Source organism: Hemitrygon akajei, chromosome 3 (genome assembly GCF_048418815.1).
Source record: "Hemitrygon akajei chromosome 3, sHemAka1.3, whole genome shotgun sequence".
NCBI classification, from domain to species: Eukaryota; Metazoa; Chordata; class Chondrichthyes; order Myliobatiformes; family Dasyatidae; genus Hemitrygon; species Hemitrygon akajei.
The window spans coordinates 117,374,730-117,391,121 of NC_133126.1; the positions used below are offsets into that span (position 1 = coordinate 117,374,730).

Here is a 16,392-nt window from a genome sequence, read left to right on the forward strand (position 1 = left end):
CTCTTTCAAGGTTCAAGGCACATTTCAAATCAAGGTAATGTATATGTTACACAACCTTGAGGTTCATCTCCTTACAGGCAGCCACAAAACAAAGAAACCCAAAAGAACCCATTTAAAAAGACCAACAAACACCCAATGTGCAGAGAGAGGAAAAACAACTCGTGCAAACAATAAAAAGTAAGCGAAGTGGCATTCAGAACAAAAGTGAGTTCACAGACACAAAGACCGAAGCAGGCCCACAACCTCAGCCTCAGTGCGGCGAGGAGCAGAGAAAATGTCACAGAGCACTGAGCAGAACCAGACCAAACCTCGCCTTTGATCCTGACACCCTGCCTCTTCAATCCATCTGGCCTAGCTCTTGAATCATCCTTGGGCTCTTAATTGTAACTTCCCCATTATTATCACTTCAGCCATTCTACCTTACTCTGCATTACTACCCTTGGCACCTTTCTTATGAGTTGCGCTTGCAGTACAATGTTTACTCTGCTAGCTTCATGCAAGTGTGCAATTTCATTGCACCCTGGTGTATGTGACAATAAACTAATTTGAAATCTGTTTGTGGGACCTGCTGTTCACAAATTGAATCCTATCTTCACCACAATGACAATTAACCCACTTTGTAAGAGATTCGTTGTCTGTAAAGGCTGAATCATGTGAAAGACAAAGGTTCCTTCTGCAGGAGTTGGGCGGGGGGGGGGGGGGGGTATGGACCCAAGATCAGATGGTATTTGATCTGTCTCTCTATTTTTGCTATCTAGTTTTTCAGTGGACCCCTGGATGCAATAACAATTTCATCAACCAAGTTTCATTGAGTTAAGGACATCAGAATCAGATTTAATATCATTGTGTGCGCCTTCAGGCTCTTATACCTCCTTTCTGATAGTAGCAATGAGAACAAGGCATGACCTGGGTAATGGGGTCCTTCACAATAGATGCAGCTTTTATGAGGCATTGCTCCCTGAGGATGTCCTGGATACTGTGGAGGCAAGTGTCCATGATGGAGCTGACTAAGTGTACAACTTTCTGCAGCTTATTTTGATCCTGTACAGTAGACCACCCCACCCCCCCCCCATACCAGACAGTGATGCAGCCAATTAAAAAGCTCTGCACGTTTGTTTATTTTGGGAAGGCTTTGCCGTTAGTCAAAATCATTCCCTGGATCACGGGATCCAAGTTTCAAAGGAAATAGTCAGCAAAGCCTCAACCGTGGCTGCATGTGGCGGGAAGAGGGATAGAGAAGGCATTCTGCATTAGCAGATCAAATACCTGTGAGGTATGGGAAGTGTCAATACGGCAAGAGAATGCTCAAAGCACTTAGTGTGAAAGTGGTCAGAGAGTGAAATTCCACCTCAGTCTGGGTCACAGACAGAAGTGGATTGGTTTACAGCCAGGAATCTCTGACACATTAAGCTGCCAGCTACTAAATATTGATGTTTTGCAAGCTGTGAAATAAAGCTTGCTGACTGATCACACTTATCTCATGTGATGTGCGATTTATCTCATCCCTCTACCTTACAAAACACTATCTGCGATTTCTGAGCATGCTCAGGAGTCCAAAATGATGCTCACTTTACCAATGCACTGCTTTCCTCCTCGTACTGAGTCACACCAAGGTGCAAACCCCCAAAGTAAGACCATCCCTACTAATTAAAATGAGACTGGAGAGGATACTACAAATGGATCAGCAACTAAAACAAATTAGAACAGAGGAGGGGGAGGGGTGTGGAGGTCATCACCCAAATGCTCCCATCCAAAGAGAACTTTCTCCAGAGTCAACACCACACTATGGAATGGGACAGAATATTTATTATGTGATGGATACTCACTGTCCAGGGCCAAGAGGCTTTGTTTGTTGCTAACCTCAGCTTTCTGACATAGCACTGACAAGCCCGTGACTTGCTGACACTTGAGTAAGTAAAATTTCCAACCAGTGTTTTTTGTTCAGCTTCTTGGCGTTTGTTATGTAATGATTGCACTTGCCCCGGGAAACACTGTCTCATTCTGCCCTGCAGAGCTGATGTATGGTTGGAATGACAATAAAGTTTTTGAATCTTGAAATCTTGAATCTAGTACAAGTTCAGAGGTGTTGTGCTCTAAATCACATAGGGACCTAGTAAGACCGTGTCTAGAATATTGTGCATAGATTTGTTCCAGAGAAGGATGTATTGTAACAGAAGGTTGATCAGATTGATGCAAGTTTGTCTTCTAGAGGAGGTTAGGAGGACTGTGCCCAAAACTCCGTTGGGGTTAGAAGCATACAGTATTCTTACGTTGCAGTTTCAGGAATAGTATTTTCCCTGAATGGAGCAACTTGAACCAAGGGTTCACAGTGTCAATCAGCCTTTCAGAATGGAGAACAGAAGACAGTTCTTCTCCCAGAGATCAGTGAATCTTTGTTATTTTCTACCCAAAAGTACTGTGGTGGCTCTGTCGCTGAATGTATTCAAGGCAGAGATTAATAGATTTTTAGTTATCATGGAAATCAAAGGAAATGGTTTTGAGGTTAAAAAAATCTTACTGAACGGCAGTGCATGAATGAGGGGCCAAATAATCTACTGATTCTGTTTATGTTCTTGTGTGAAATTGTATCAAGGATATCACTTCATATTTTGACAGAAACATCAGTAGCTCATGAAATCAGACATGAAGTACATGAAATCAGTTGGTGTTTAGCTAACCTGGAACAAAAAGTCACTGATTTAGCTGTAAACAACCCAATTCGACTGTCAATGGATCAGCAAAAAAAAAAATTAGAAAGCTGAACATCGGGGACAAAAAGGAGTTGACCATTTAATCACAAACTCAGTGATCAGCTTTCAACATACAACTCATTCCTCGGTCTCATTAGGCAACCTATAAAATTCTCCAACCACTTGATAAGATCATTCTGTAACTCACTAACTGATATTTATCATTTTGCAGTTCATCTGTCCAATCTCTGAATCTGACTCCAGCCTGTAATTCACTCCTGCTAGGAATTATTCCTTATTCATGGGTCCTGGAAGCGGGTGGTGGAGGGATCTGCCCGGGCAGACTGCCTGGCAAGGTTTAGGGGATATATCCATGCCCAGGTAACGATTGAGAGGGAACACATGTTGTCCACTGCGACCACAGAGGCATTCCAGGGCTGTTGGGCTCCACCGGGGATTAGCACCATCATTGACAAAGATAGAAATATGTTACTTTAATGTTGTTTGTGGTCGCTGGTTTGCACATATTGTAGCACTGAATTTGTAATAAAGATATTTTGTTAAAAAGGTACAAATTATTCCAGGTTTTATCTTGTAGGGGTGATGTGAAACTGAGGCAGCTCTTGCCCACTCAGATTGACGTGAAGAATCCCACAGTACGTCTTGGAGGAAAGGCAGGAGAGGAATCTCTATTGCTTGGGACAATATTAATCTCTTGCTCAGCTCTTAAAAGAGCTAATCAGATGACTATCACTTGCTATTGGCTGCCTCATTTTCTTATTACAAGAGAAGCTACAGTTTATGAAGTACTTCATTGACTGTAAAGCACTTTGGAATAACCTGAGATGATGAAAACTGCTGCATAAATACAATCTTCTTCACATTTAACAAACTGAATAGCTTTATTAGATTCCAGTCTGTTACTCAGTCACAGATGTTCATTAATCTGCACACAAACCTTCCAAGTAGATGATCAGATGTAGCCTGTAATTCATTTCTGGTTAGCCATTACTTGTACATCTCTTGACTGGAACTCCCTCACATGTCCACTCCTGTAAAAGTTATCCAAACTCAGTGGCACATGTCCACCCTTGAGCTTGCAGGCTCAAGACCCACTTCACAGTTTAGGCTCAGAGTCAGACTCATTATCACTGACTTGTAAGACATGAACATTGTTGTTTCTCTTCAGCAGTACAGAGCGAAGACATAAACATTTCTATACATTACAACATATAGTGCAAAAAAAGGAATAATGTAACAGTGTTTATAGAACATTCAGAAATTTTGTTGCTGAGGGGAGGAAGCTGATTCTAAATCTTTGAGTGTGGGTCTTGAGGCTGCCGCACATTATTAATACCAAAAGACTGCAAAATAGTGAGGTACACCTTCTTTGACAGGGTTTCTTCAAATAAGAACTTCGCTGCTGAAGAAATGATGGTTAGTGCCTTGGCACTGAAGCAGCACCACCAAAAACTGGCCAACTTGTCAATTATTTTGTGTCCTGTTATTCGCTGTTTTACTCAACGTGACCACTTTTTACAAGTAATCAATCCACCTTAGTCCATCGCTGTATGTGATTGCAAGATTTCTTTATTAATTATTCAACCCTTCAATTAGAATCTAACCTGTAACTAACTTTAGAATATTTATATTTATTTCTCTCTATAAAGTACTGAGATTTATTAGATTACTGTTTCTCTGTTTTTATCTGCACTGCAGCAAGGTTTTAGTACAAATTCACCTTCAGTTCATGTTCTTCAGTGGATAGGGATTCCAACTTGAATTTTACTTTTTAAGATCACCAATGCTGTAAAAGATTAAAGCTAGAAAAAATATGCACATTAACAAAACAGCCTTGATTCTCATTGAAGAACTGACAGAAGGCAAGCTCTGTATGAATGATGACAGAAAGTAAAGGGCAACCACCTACAAACTCAACATCTTGACGTCACGAGCCCCAATGCTCCTCCAACAACTCTTTGCAACCACTAGGTGCATTTTTTGTCATTCAGCTCAGCTCAGTCCAACACCAATACCTCTTTCAGAGTCACTGAGACAGGCATGTCAACAGGTAGGGAGGGGCGAAATGTGGACCACGTGCAGGCAAATGGGATTAGTTTGGATTGACATCATGGTGGATTCAGACACTGTAGGCTAAAGAGTCTGTTCCCCTTCTCTCCTCCCCACCTTGCTCCATCACCACACAGAAACTCCATAACTCACTGTCAAAGCTGTCGTGCTGTCCCTTGAGCATTGCCTGCACTATCCGACTGGCATTCCGCACCAGCCCCTCGAATTCACTGTGACTCCTCTTGGCCAGGTTTTCCTCCATCTCGCTGGTGCAGCAGGTATAGCCCTGTGGGCAGATCCGCAGGTGTTCTCCTGATGAAAAAGAACAGAGGTGGCTACGTTAACACCTAGGTTGGTGACGGGGGAAGCAGAACGTTCCTTCAAATTCCCCAAAATGCCCCACTGGAAACTAAAACACATTTCCTTCAGCATGAAATGTTTCAGGAAAGGTTCAATGAGAGTGATCCAAATTATGAGGAGTTTTGATAAGGCTAGGAATGATTCAGTATTCCAACAGGCAGGTACAGTAGACCAATGGAAAAGCAAAAGATTTAAGATAACCAGTAAAAATATCTGATCTAATGTTGCCACTTATTGTAAGTACTGACGGAGCACTATGCTGCAGCAAATTACCAAGGAATGCATACATTTTAAGCCATTGAAAAGAGATTTTAAGAGAAACACAATTCTTTCAGTGCAATGAACCACCTGCTGGAGGAACTCAGAGGGTCAAGCAGCATCTGTGGAGAAGGAAATCGTTGATGTTTTGAGTCAAAATCTTGCAACAGAACTCGCACTGGAATTTCAATCCAAGTTGTTGGCAAGTTCCCTTTTCTCAATAGATGCCTCTTGACCTGCAGAGTCCTGCCAGCAGGTTGTTAGTTGCTCCAGGTTCCAGCATCTGCAGTTTCCAACGTTCTTTCAGTGTTCTATACAAGCTTCGGCACCATGATGGTGTACAGTTACTGCAACACTATCACAGATCAGGGCGGTCCGGTGTTCAGAATTCAATTTCGGCATTGTATATGAGAAGTTTGCACGTACTCCCTATGGGTTTCCTCCAGGTACTCCAGCTTCCTCCCACAGTCCAAAGACATTCTGGTTACTAGGTTAATTAGCCATTGTAAATTTCCCTGTCATTAAACTAGGGTTAAACAGGCAGCTCGCTAGGCAGTGCAGCTCGTTGTGCTAGAAGAGGCTGTTCCAAGCTGTATCGCTAAGTAAATAAATGGCATGAAATGAAAATAAATAAATCATATTTATCCATCAACCAACCTCATTATGGCAGATTATTTGATCATTATCACAGAGCTATTAGAATTTTCAACGTGTTACAATAGCTTTCAAAATTTAAAGTATATTTATTATCAAAATGCATAAACGTCATGTTATACAACCCTGAGATTCATTTTCTTGTGGGCATACTCAAATCTATAAAATTATAACTATAACAGAATTAATGAAAGACCACCCAACTAGGGTGTTCAACTAGAGTGCAGAACATGACAAACTGTGCAAAAGCAAATACAAATCAATAGCTATAAGTAACGAGAACATGAGATGAAGAGTCCTTGAAAGTGAGTCCATAGGTTGTGGAAACAATGTAATGATGGGCCAAGTGAAGTTGAGTGTAGGTAGGCCCTTTTATTCAAGAGCCTGATGGTTGAGGGGTAGTAATTATTCTTGAACCCGGTGGTGTGAGTCCTGAGGCACCTGCACCTTCTACCTGAAGGCAGCAGTGAGAAGAGAGCATGTCCTAGGTGGTGAGTTTCCCCAATGATGGATGCTGCCTTTCTGTGACAATGTTTCACGTAGATGTGCAAAATGGGTGGGAAGGCTTTACCCATGGTGGTCTGGGCCAAATCCAATTCTTTCTGAAGGATCTTCCATTCAAGGGCATTAATGTTTCCATACCAGACTGCGATGCAGCCCGTCAATATTCTCTCCACTACCATTCATAGAAGACTGACAAAGTCTTAGATATCACACATAGGAATTTAAAATTTGCTAACCCTCTCCATCTCTGATCCTCTGATGAGGACTGGGTTATGGACCTCTGGTTTCCCTCTTCTGAAGTCTATGATCAGTTTTTTGGTCTTACTGACATTGAGTGAGAGATTGTTGTTGTGGCACCACCAGATGTTCTCCATCCTATATGCTGATTCATCACCGCCTTTGATTCAGCCTATGACAGTGGTGTCACCAGCAAACTTGAATATTGCATTGGAGCTGTGCTTAGCACACAGTCATAGGTATAAAGTGAGTAGAGCAGGGGCTAAGCACACGGCCTGTATTGCACCTTGAAGGGCATCCTGTGATAATCTCTACATATAACTGCAAGTTACACTCCAGGGAGCAAGGTTTGTAGACAAGTGTTTACATTTGACTTCTTTTGGAGAGAGACTTTAATCATACACTTGTGCACCTGTGTTTCCCTTGAACAGATAGACTAGATGAGCACTTGGAGCTCATCTTCCCACCAATACATTCTCCTTTGTGAAAGTCAGATAAATGTAATCATAAATATTTAGAAGGGGAAGAACAGCCATCACTGGCTGTCCAGCCACTGATGACAGGCTGAGAATAGGTTCAAAAGTCACAGAGTTGAAAGAAATCTTTCCTGTATCAGAAGACCGGAAGTAAAACTGGGGTGTTATATTGCAGTCGCACAAGAGATTGATGAGGCTGTGTCTGGAGTATTGTTTATAGTTTTGATTACCCTGCTATAGGCAAGATATCATTAAACTGAAAAGAGTTTAAAGATGATTTATGAGAATGCTACCAGGACTTGAATGCCTGAATTATTTTTTTTAAAAAGGAGAGGTTGGACAGGGCAAGTCTTTATTACTTCAAATGTGGGAAACTGAAAGGTGACCTTTCCATGAATGCTGTGGACCAGGGAAATGCAATCTCTTTTCTCCAGAAAAATGGAATGAAAGGCTAGAAGACATAGGGATTGTAGATGGTGAGCAGGGAAAAGAATTAAAGGGACCCATGGGATAACTTGTTCACACAAAGGATGGTATGTATATGGAACAATCTACCAGAGGAAGTGGTTGAGGCAGATATACTATCATTTTTTATTTATTTTATTGAGACGCAGCACAGAATAGGCCCTTTTAGACATGTGCCCAACGATCCTTTGGTTTAATCTGAGCCCAATCACAGAACCATTTACAATGACCGATTAACCTACCAAACAGTAGGTCTTTGGACTGCGTGAAGAAACTGGAGGAAAGTCACTCGATCAAGGGGAGAACGTACAAACTCATTACAGGTAGGAATTGAACCTAGGCCATCTGTACTGTAAAGCACTGTGCTAACCACTACGCTACCATGCCGCCACAAAACTTTTGGATGTAAACATGAATAGGAAAGGTTTAGAGGGATATGGGCCAAATACATAAAAATGGGACTAGCTTATTGGTTGACATGGATGAGTTGGCCCAAAGAGCTTGCTTTCATGCTATAGTATTCTGAGTCTACGATCACATTAACCCACAGCAAATCACCCCAAGCATATAATTAACCTGCCTCAGCTCCATTAATTCCAGTTCCCTGAGCAATATGGGTCTATTCAAAGATTCAGAATCCATTTCCTTCAGTTGTTTCTGATTCTAAATTGTCCTCTACCTCTTAATGACCCTTCCTATCTATAAGCTGATTTATGACATATTAATTCAAAGATGCTCGAGTCCATCTCTGTCCTGTCTTGCACCCTCAGTATTGATCGCAAGGACGGTCTGAAGTGAAGTTACTCTGTAGAGACTTGAAGGATGTGCTGGGAGACCATGCCCATTAAATCCTCAGTCAGCAACCAAGGAGAGGGAAGGTGAGGCATCTGCACCAAGTTTTCATTGCTCATGAGGGATGAGGGCACTGGCAACAACACAAAGACTGAACTGATAACGGTCATCTCCTCCATGGATGTGACCCTTCCTATTGAAGTTTCAGCTTATATGCTTCAACCTATCAAACAAGCAAAAACAGACAAGCACTCTAGACCTGGATTCACACACTTTAATCGCACTCTTACCTTGGACCAGGCCGACTACTGAAACTTCACTACGCACCAGCATGAATCAAAAGGGATGACTGGAATCAGTGATGGTCCAGGAACTGAAGAAAATTAATTTCTCCATGACAATCATCCATCTGGACTACCAGATACAGAACAGCTTGATAATTTCCAAAACTGGGTGTCAGTGGGAGAGGCTGGAGTTGGTTGGGGTGGTAGTCAGGGTGGGCATTGGTGGTACAGAGCTATTTTAGTGATGGGATGGGTGTGAGGGTACATGGACATATGTGAGCATTTGACATGATTTGTCTTCCTACTCCATAGACTAAAATCCAATACACCCCGAATAGTGCTTTGCTCCATGGAAACAATGAGTTTATTTTCTTGCTCTGAACATGCTTCCTTTTCAAGAAACTATGTTAAATTGCCAGGAGAGACAATTTTCCCTTGTATCTTTCCCAATAGCCATTATGAACTTTCTCAGCAAACTATTTCACAATAAGCAGAACCCATTATCAAAGACATCTTCAAGAGGCAGTCCTAACCATTCAGGACAGGGCCTCTTCTCATGACTCCGATTAGGGAGAAGGTGCAGGAGCTTGAAGACCCACACTCAATGTTTTGGAAACAGCTTCTTCCCTCGCCATCAGATTTCTCAATGGTCCATGAAACCATGAACACCACCTTGGTACTCCTTTTTTGCATTATTAATTTTTGTAATTTATAGTAATTTTATGTCTTTGCAGTGTACTGCTGCCATAAAACAAAAAACAATCAAACCATCCAAGTTCATGATAATAAATCTGTAAATCTGATTCATACTGTGTACAGGCACTTCCACCACACACTGAAGAGCAGGGAAACTATTTACCTTTAACCGCTTCTTCAGCCAGGCTCTTGAAACAATTGTGGAAATCTATTAGTTAACCCAATGTGGCAAAGCAGCCTACTTTCAGAATCAAGATAAATATCACCAGCATGTGTCGTGAAATTTGTTGGCTTTGCAACAGCAGTACAATGCAATACATAATAATAGGGGAAAAAACTGAATTACTGAGGTGGTATTTATGGGTTCAACATCCATTCAGAAAAAAGATGGCAGAGGGGTAGAAGCTGTCCCTGAATCATTGAGTGTGTGCCTTCATGCTCCAGTACCTCCTTGCTGATGGTAGCAATGAGAACAGGACATGTCTTGGATGATGGGGGTCCTTAATGATGGATGCCACCTTTTTGAGGCATTACTCCTTGAATAAGTCCTGGATACTACGGAGGATAGTGCCAATGAAGGAGCTGACTGAATTTATCCCTCTCTGCAGCTTATTTTGATCCTGTGTAGAAGCACCTCCATGCGGTGATGTAGCCAGTTAGAATGCTCCCCACGGCACATCTGTAGAAGTTCCTAAGTGTCTTTGGTGACCCTTTCACACTCAGGGATTTCTGAATAACTATAAGGCATGCATTGCTTTACAAATGTCAAAATGTTTTTGATGCCATATGTGATGGGGGGGGAGGGATCAGTCCATTGGGGAAAAATAAGAATTTGTGATGACAGTCCTTACCACCATTCCACCTTTCACTTGTCCTTCATTCTGAGAAAGATCAGTTGAACTTGCAAGTAAATAGCATTAGTTTATACGCACTGAAATATTGTGATAAACACTTGTTTACATATTATGTGTTGGTGCGTGGCCAAGTGGTTAAAGCAGTCGTCTAGTTATCTGAAGGTCGCTAGTTTGAGCCTTGGCTGAGTCTGCGTGTGTGTCCTTGAGCAAGGCTCTGCGATGACACCAGTGCCAAGCTGTATGGGTCCTAACGCCCTTCCCTTGGACAACATTGGTGGCGTGGAGAGGGAAGACTTACAGCTCGGGCAACTGCCGGTCTTCCATAAAAAAACCTTGCCCAGGCTTGTGCCCTGGAAACTTTCCAAGGTGCAAATCCGTGGTCTATCGAGACTAACGGAGGCCTACCTACCTACCTAGGCAGATCATGCCATATGCAAATACGTAAAGATTGTAAAAGAAAACAGCATGCAGAATATCATGTAGCAGCAACAGAGAAAGAGCAGTGCAGATGAACAGATAAAGTACAAAGGCCACACAAAGTAGATTGCGAGATCTGGAGTACAGTAGGTCAGTTCAAGAGTCTAATAACTGCTGGATAGAAACTCTTACAGTGGCATACAAAAGTTTGGTCAAAATTTCTGTTACTGTGAATAAAGGATGAACTGATCTCCAAAAGTCATGAAGTTAAAGATGAAACATTCTTTTCAACATTTTAAGCAAGATTAGTGTATTATTTTTGTTTTATACAATTTTAGAGTGAAAAAAGGAAAGGAGCACCAAGCAAACGTTCCGGCACCCCTGGAGATTTGAGCTCTCATAACTTTTACCAAGGTCTCAGACCTTAATTAGTTTGTTAGGGCTATGGCTTGTTCACACTCATTGTCAAGAAAGGCCAGTGATGAACATTTCAAAGCTTTATAAATACCCTGACTCCTCAAACCTTGTCCCGATAATCAGCAGGCATGAGCTCCTCTAAGCAGCTGCCAGGCACTCTGAAAATTAAAAGAAATAATGCCCACAAAGCAGAAGGCTATAAGAAGATAGCAAAGCGTTTTCAGGTAGCCATTTTCTCAGTTCGTAATGTAATTAAGAAATGGCAGTTAACAGGAATGATGGAGATCAAGTTGAGGTCTGGAAGGCCAAGGAAACTTTCTGAGAGAACTGCTCGTGGGATTGCTGGAAAGGCAAATCAAAACCCCCGTTTGACTGCAAAAGACTTTCAGGAAGATTTAGCAGACTCTGGAGTGGTGGTGCACTGCTCTACTGTGCAGCGACACCTGCACAAATATGACCTTAATGGAAGAGTCATCAGAAGAAAACCTTTCCTGCATCCCCACCACAAAATTCAGCATCGGAAGTTTGCAAAGGAACATCTAGACAAGTCTGATGCATTTTGGAAACAAGTTCTGTGGACTGATGAAGTTAAAATAGAGCTTTTTGGCCGCAATGAGCAAAGGTACTGTATGTTTGGAGAAAAAAGGGTGCAGAATGTCACAAAAAGAACACCTCTCCAACTGTTAAGCGTGGGGGTGGATCTTTCTTTCTTTTTCAATCTTTTTATTATTGTTATTAAAATCAACAAAATAAAATTGATACATAGATAATGGGATTACAAACATACACATTTCAACTGAACATGAAAGAATACATAAGCAATGATTACAGTATAAATGAGTATTCCCAAATCATGGACGATACAATATACAAATAAACAAGGCAAACCTAGGTATATCATAATATATAATTTAAAAAAAACAGAAAAAAGAAAAAGAAAAAATATGCAAAAAAAACTAATCTAATAATGTAATAACTAATAAGGAAAAAACAAAAAAAAGAGAAAAAGAAAAAATGGAAAAAAAAGGCCTGTTTATAATATCTCACAAAAATACAAAATCATCAGTGTCGTCAACTCCGATCCTCTCAACATATATAAAATCGAAACTGGAAAATCAAATAGGCTTGGAACAGGGTCATATTACATCATATGAAAATATTGAATAAATGGTCTCCGTATCTTTTCAAATTTAATAGAAGTATCAAATACACCACTTCTAATTTTTTCTAAATTTAGACATAACATAGTTTGAGAAAACCAATGAAATACAGTAGGAGGATTAATTTCTTTCCAATTCAACAAAATAGATCTTCTAGCCATTAGTGTAAGAAATGCAATCATTCAACAAATGGAAGAGGATAAATGGAGTGAGTCCATCATTGGTAAACCAAAAGTTGCAGTAATAGGATGAGGTTGTAAATCAATGTTCAATACTGCAGAAATAATATCAAAAATATCTTTCCAATAATTTTTCAAAAGCGGACACGACCAGAACATATGAGTTAAAGACGCTATCTCAGAATGACATCTGTCACAAATAGGATTTATATAGGAATAAAAATGAGCCAATTTATCCTTGGACATATGAGCCCTGTGCACAACTTTAAACTGTATTAATGAATGTTTAGCACTATAGATGATGTATTAACTAATTGAAGAATTTTATCCCAATTCTCAATAGGGATAGTAAGGTTAAGTTCTCTTTCCCAATCATTTTTAGTCTTATAAAAGGGCTCTGAACGTATCTTCATAATTATATTGTAAAGTTTTGATATTAGCCCTTTCTGAAAAGGATTTAGTTCAAACAAATTCTCCAAAATACCTGAAGACACAAAATTTGGAAAAGTAGGAAGTACAGTATTTAAGAAATTCCTAATCTGTAAATATCTAAAAAAATGAAATCTAGGCAAATTATATTTATTAGATAATTGCTCAAAAGACATAAAACAATTATCCAAAAATAAATCGGAAAATCGTAGTAATCCTTTAGTCTTCCAAGCTGAATAAGCTTGGTCTATAATAGAAGGATAAAAAAAGCAATTGGATACAATAGGAATATTTAAAACAAACTGAGTCAACCCAAAAAATTTCCGAAATTGAAACCATATACGTAAAGTATGTTTAACTATCGGGTTGTCAATTCGTTTCGGCAATTTAGAAAGAGCAAAGGGAAGAGAAGTCCCTAAAATAGAACCCAATGCAAATCCTTGTGCAGATTTAATTTTCAGGTTCACCCAATGAGGGCTAAAAGATATATCTCAATCCTTTAACCAACATATCAAATATCAGATATTAACTGCCCAATAATAAAATCTAAAATTAGGCAATGCCAATCCACCTTCCTTCCTTGCCTTCTGTAAATATATTTTACCTAACCTAGGATTTTTATTCTGCCATATATATGAGGAAATTTTTGAATCAACATTAGCAAAAAAAGATTTCGGAATAAAAATTGGTACCGCTTGAAATATATATAAAAACTTGGGTAAAATAACCATCTTAATAGCATTAATCCGACCTATCAGAGATAAAGATAGTGGTGACCACTTAGTAAACAAACATTTAATCTGATCGATTAAGGGTAAAAAATTAACCTTAAATAAGTCTTTATAGTTTTTTGTGATTTTAATCCCTAAGTAAATAAAAGAGTCATTAACTAATTTAAAAGGTAAATTTCCATAAATTGGAACCTGTCTATTTAAAGGAAACAATTCACTCTTATTAAGATTTAATTTATACCCGGAAAAATCACTAAATTGAGCCAACAATGATAAAACTGCAGGAATGGATTTCTCAGGATCAGAAATAAATATTAATAAATCATCTGCATATAATGATAACTTATGTACATCTGTCCCACGATTAATGCCAAAAATGTTCTGTGATTCTCTGATAGCAATTGCCAAGGGTTCTAAAGCAATATCAAATAATAATGGACTAAGAGGACAACCTTGTCTAGTACCCCGAAATAAACGAAAAAAGGGAGATCTTTGATTGTTAGTAAGCACCGAGGCTACTGGAGTATGTTATATCAGTTTAATCCAGGAAATGAATGTCGGACTAAAATTAAACTTCTCAAGCACATTAAATAAGTATGGCCATTCAACTCTATCAAATGCTTTCTCTGCATCTAATGAAATAACACATTCTGAAGTGCTATGTGAAGGAGTATAAATAATATTCAATAATCTCTTAACATTGAAAAAAGAATAGTGGTTTTTAATAAAACCGGTTTGATCTTCCGAAATAATTTGGGGTAATACCTTCTCCAGCCTGGATGCCAGTAACTTGGAAAAGATCTTGGAATCTACATTCAATAAAGATATTGGTCTATAGGATGCACAGTCAGTAAGGTCTTTACCTTTCTTCAATATTAAAGAAATGGAAGCTCTATAAAAAGATAGTGGCAAATTGCCCAATCTAATTGCTTCTTCAAAAACCCTGCATAACCAAGGAGAAAGAGCAGCCGAAAAACATTTTAAAAATTCTACTGTATACCCATCTGGACCTGGTGCTTTCCCAGAATTCATAGAGGAAATAACCCCTTTAATTTCTGCATCCCTAATAGGAGTTTCTAATATTGAAAGATCATCTGATGATAATTTTGGAAAATTCAATTTCCCAAGAAAATCACACATGGTATTACGATCATGAGGGAATTCGGAATGATACAGGGAGGTATAAAAGTCTTGAAATGATTTATTTATCTCATCATGGTTAACTGTCAGATCCCCATTCTGCTGACGGATCTTAGTAATTTGACGTTTAACCAAAGCGTTCTTCAATTGACTAGCTAACAGTTTACCCGATTTATCACTATGTATATAAAAATCAGATCTGGTTTTCATTAATTGATTTTCAATCGAAGATGTAAGTAATAAACTATGTTCCGTTTGAAGTTCAACCCTTTGTTTGTAAAGCTCCTTACTAGGAGTAATCGAATATTTCTTGTCAATCTCTTTAATTTTATCAACCAATAAAAGAGTTTCCTTCTTAATGCGTTTTCTCAGACCAACAGAGTAGGAGATAATCTGTCCACGTATATATGCTTTAAAAGTGTCCCAAAGTGTTCTGCAAGAAATATCATCCGTGGAATTAGTTGAAAAGAAGAAATCGATCTGTTCCTTCATAAATTTAATAAAATCTGGATCTTGCAGTAAGGTAGAATCAAATCGCCATTGTCTAGCACTAGAAGCTGTATCCGTAAATTTAATAGAAAGTTTTAATGGAGCATGGTCAGAGATGGCTATAATATCATAATTACAACCAATTACCGATGGAATAAAACAAGAGTCAATAAAAAAAAATCAATTCTCGAGTAGGAATGATAAACAAGTGAGAAAAATGAAAACTCTTTGTCCTTAGAATGCCGAAATCTCCAAATATCAAAAATTCCATTATCAGTCAAAAAAGAGTTAATACAAGTGGCCGACTTATTAGGTAAAGTCTGAGTATATATAGATTTGTCTATCAAAGGATTTAAACAACAATTAAAGTCACCACCCATTATTAACTTATATTCATTTAGATTAGGTAGAGAAGTAAATAAGGACTTAAAAAAATCGGGACAATCCACATTTGGAGCATAAACATTACCATAGCAACCTTTTTGTTAAAAAGTAAGCCAGTAATTAACAAAAATCTACCATTCGGATCCGAAAAGATATCATGTTGGACAAATGCAATAGAGGAGTCAATAAAAATTGAAACTCCCTTTACTTTGGCATTCGAATTCGAACGATACTGTTGACCCTCCCAAAACCTAAAAAAGTGATAATTATCCTCTTTCCTCATATGAGTTTCTTGTACAAAAATAATATGAGCATTAAGTCTTTGGAATACTTTGAAAATCTTTTTCCGTTTAATCGGATGGTTTAAGCCATTAGTATTCCATGAGACAAAATTAATGGTCTGAGCCATATTTCTGAAATCAACCCCTTGGTATATAAAGGGTTAACCAAATTATGAACTCATGCACCCGGAAGAGGAACAAAAATAAGGGGCGGACCCAGAAGTGACGACATCGTGGACATTTTTGTAGTTTAAAATCAGCCCAAATGAAAAAACTAAAAAAAACTGATATAAGAAACATAAGATTTAGAAAAAGACCTCCCACCCCCCACCCAAGAGGAAAAAAAAGACCACCCAAGCCAGGGATAGGCTGGGAAAAAGGAAAGATGAAACTAAATCTACCCCCATATCAGCAGAAGACAACTC

At 39.0% G+C, this 16,392-nt stretch overlaps 1 protein-coding gene across 3 annotated transcripts in view; it reads right to left on the reverse strand.

The window, feature by feature from the left end:
• The window catches only part of LOC140725329 (glypican-1-like), a 207,047-nt gene that overhangs the window by 125,403 nt on the left and 65,252 nt on the right, over positions 1 to 16,392 (reverse strand). For 2 of the 3 annotated variants that reach the window (XM_073040651.1, XM_073040655.1), the window contains exon 2: positions 4,914 to 5,072. The exons of the other annotated variant lie outside the window; for it this stretch is intronic. In XM_073040651.1, the coding sequence (XP_072896752.1) occupies positions 4,914 to 5,072 (159 nt within the window). The remainder of the gene's footprint in view (positions 1 to 4,913; positions 5,073 to 16,392) is intronic. 3 annotated transcript variants of the gene reach the window in all.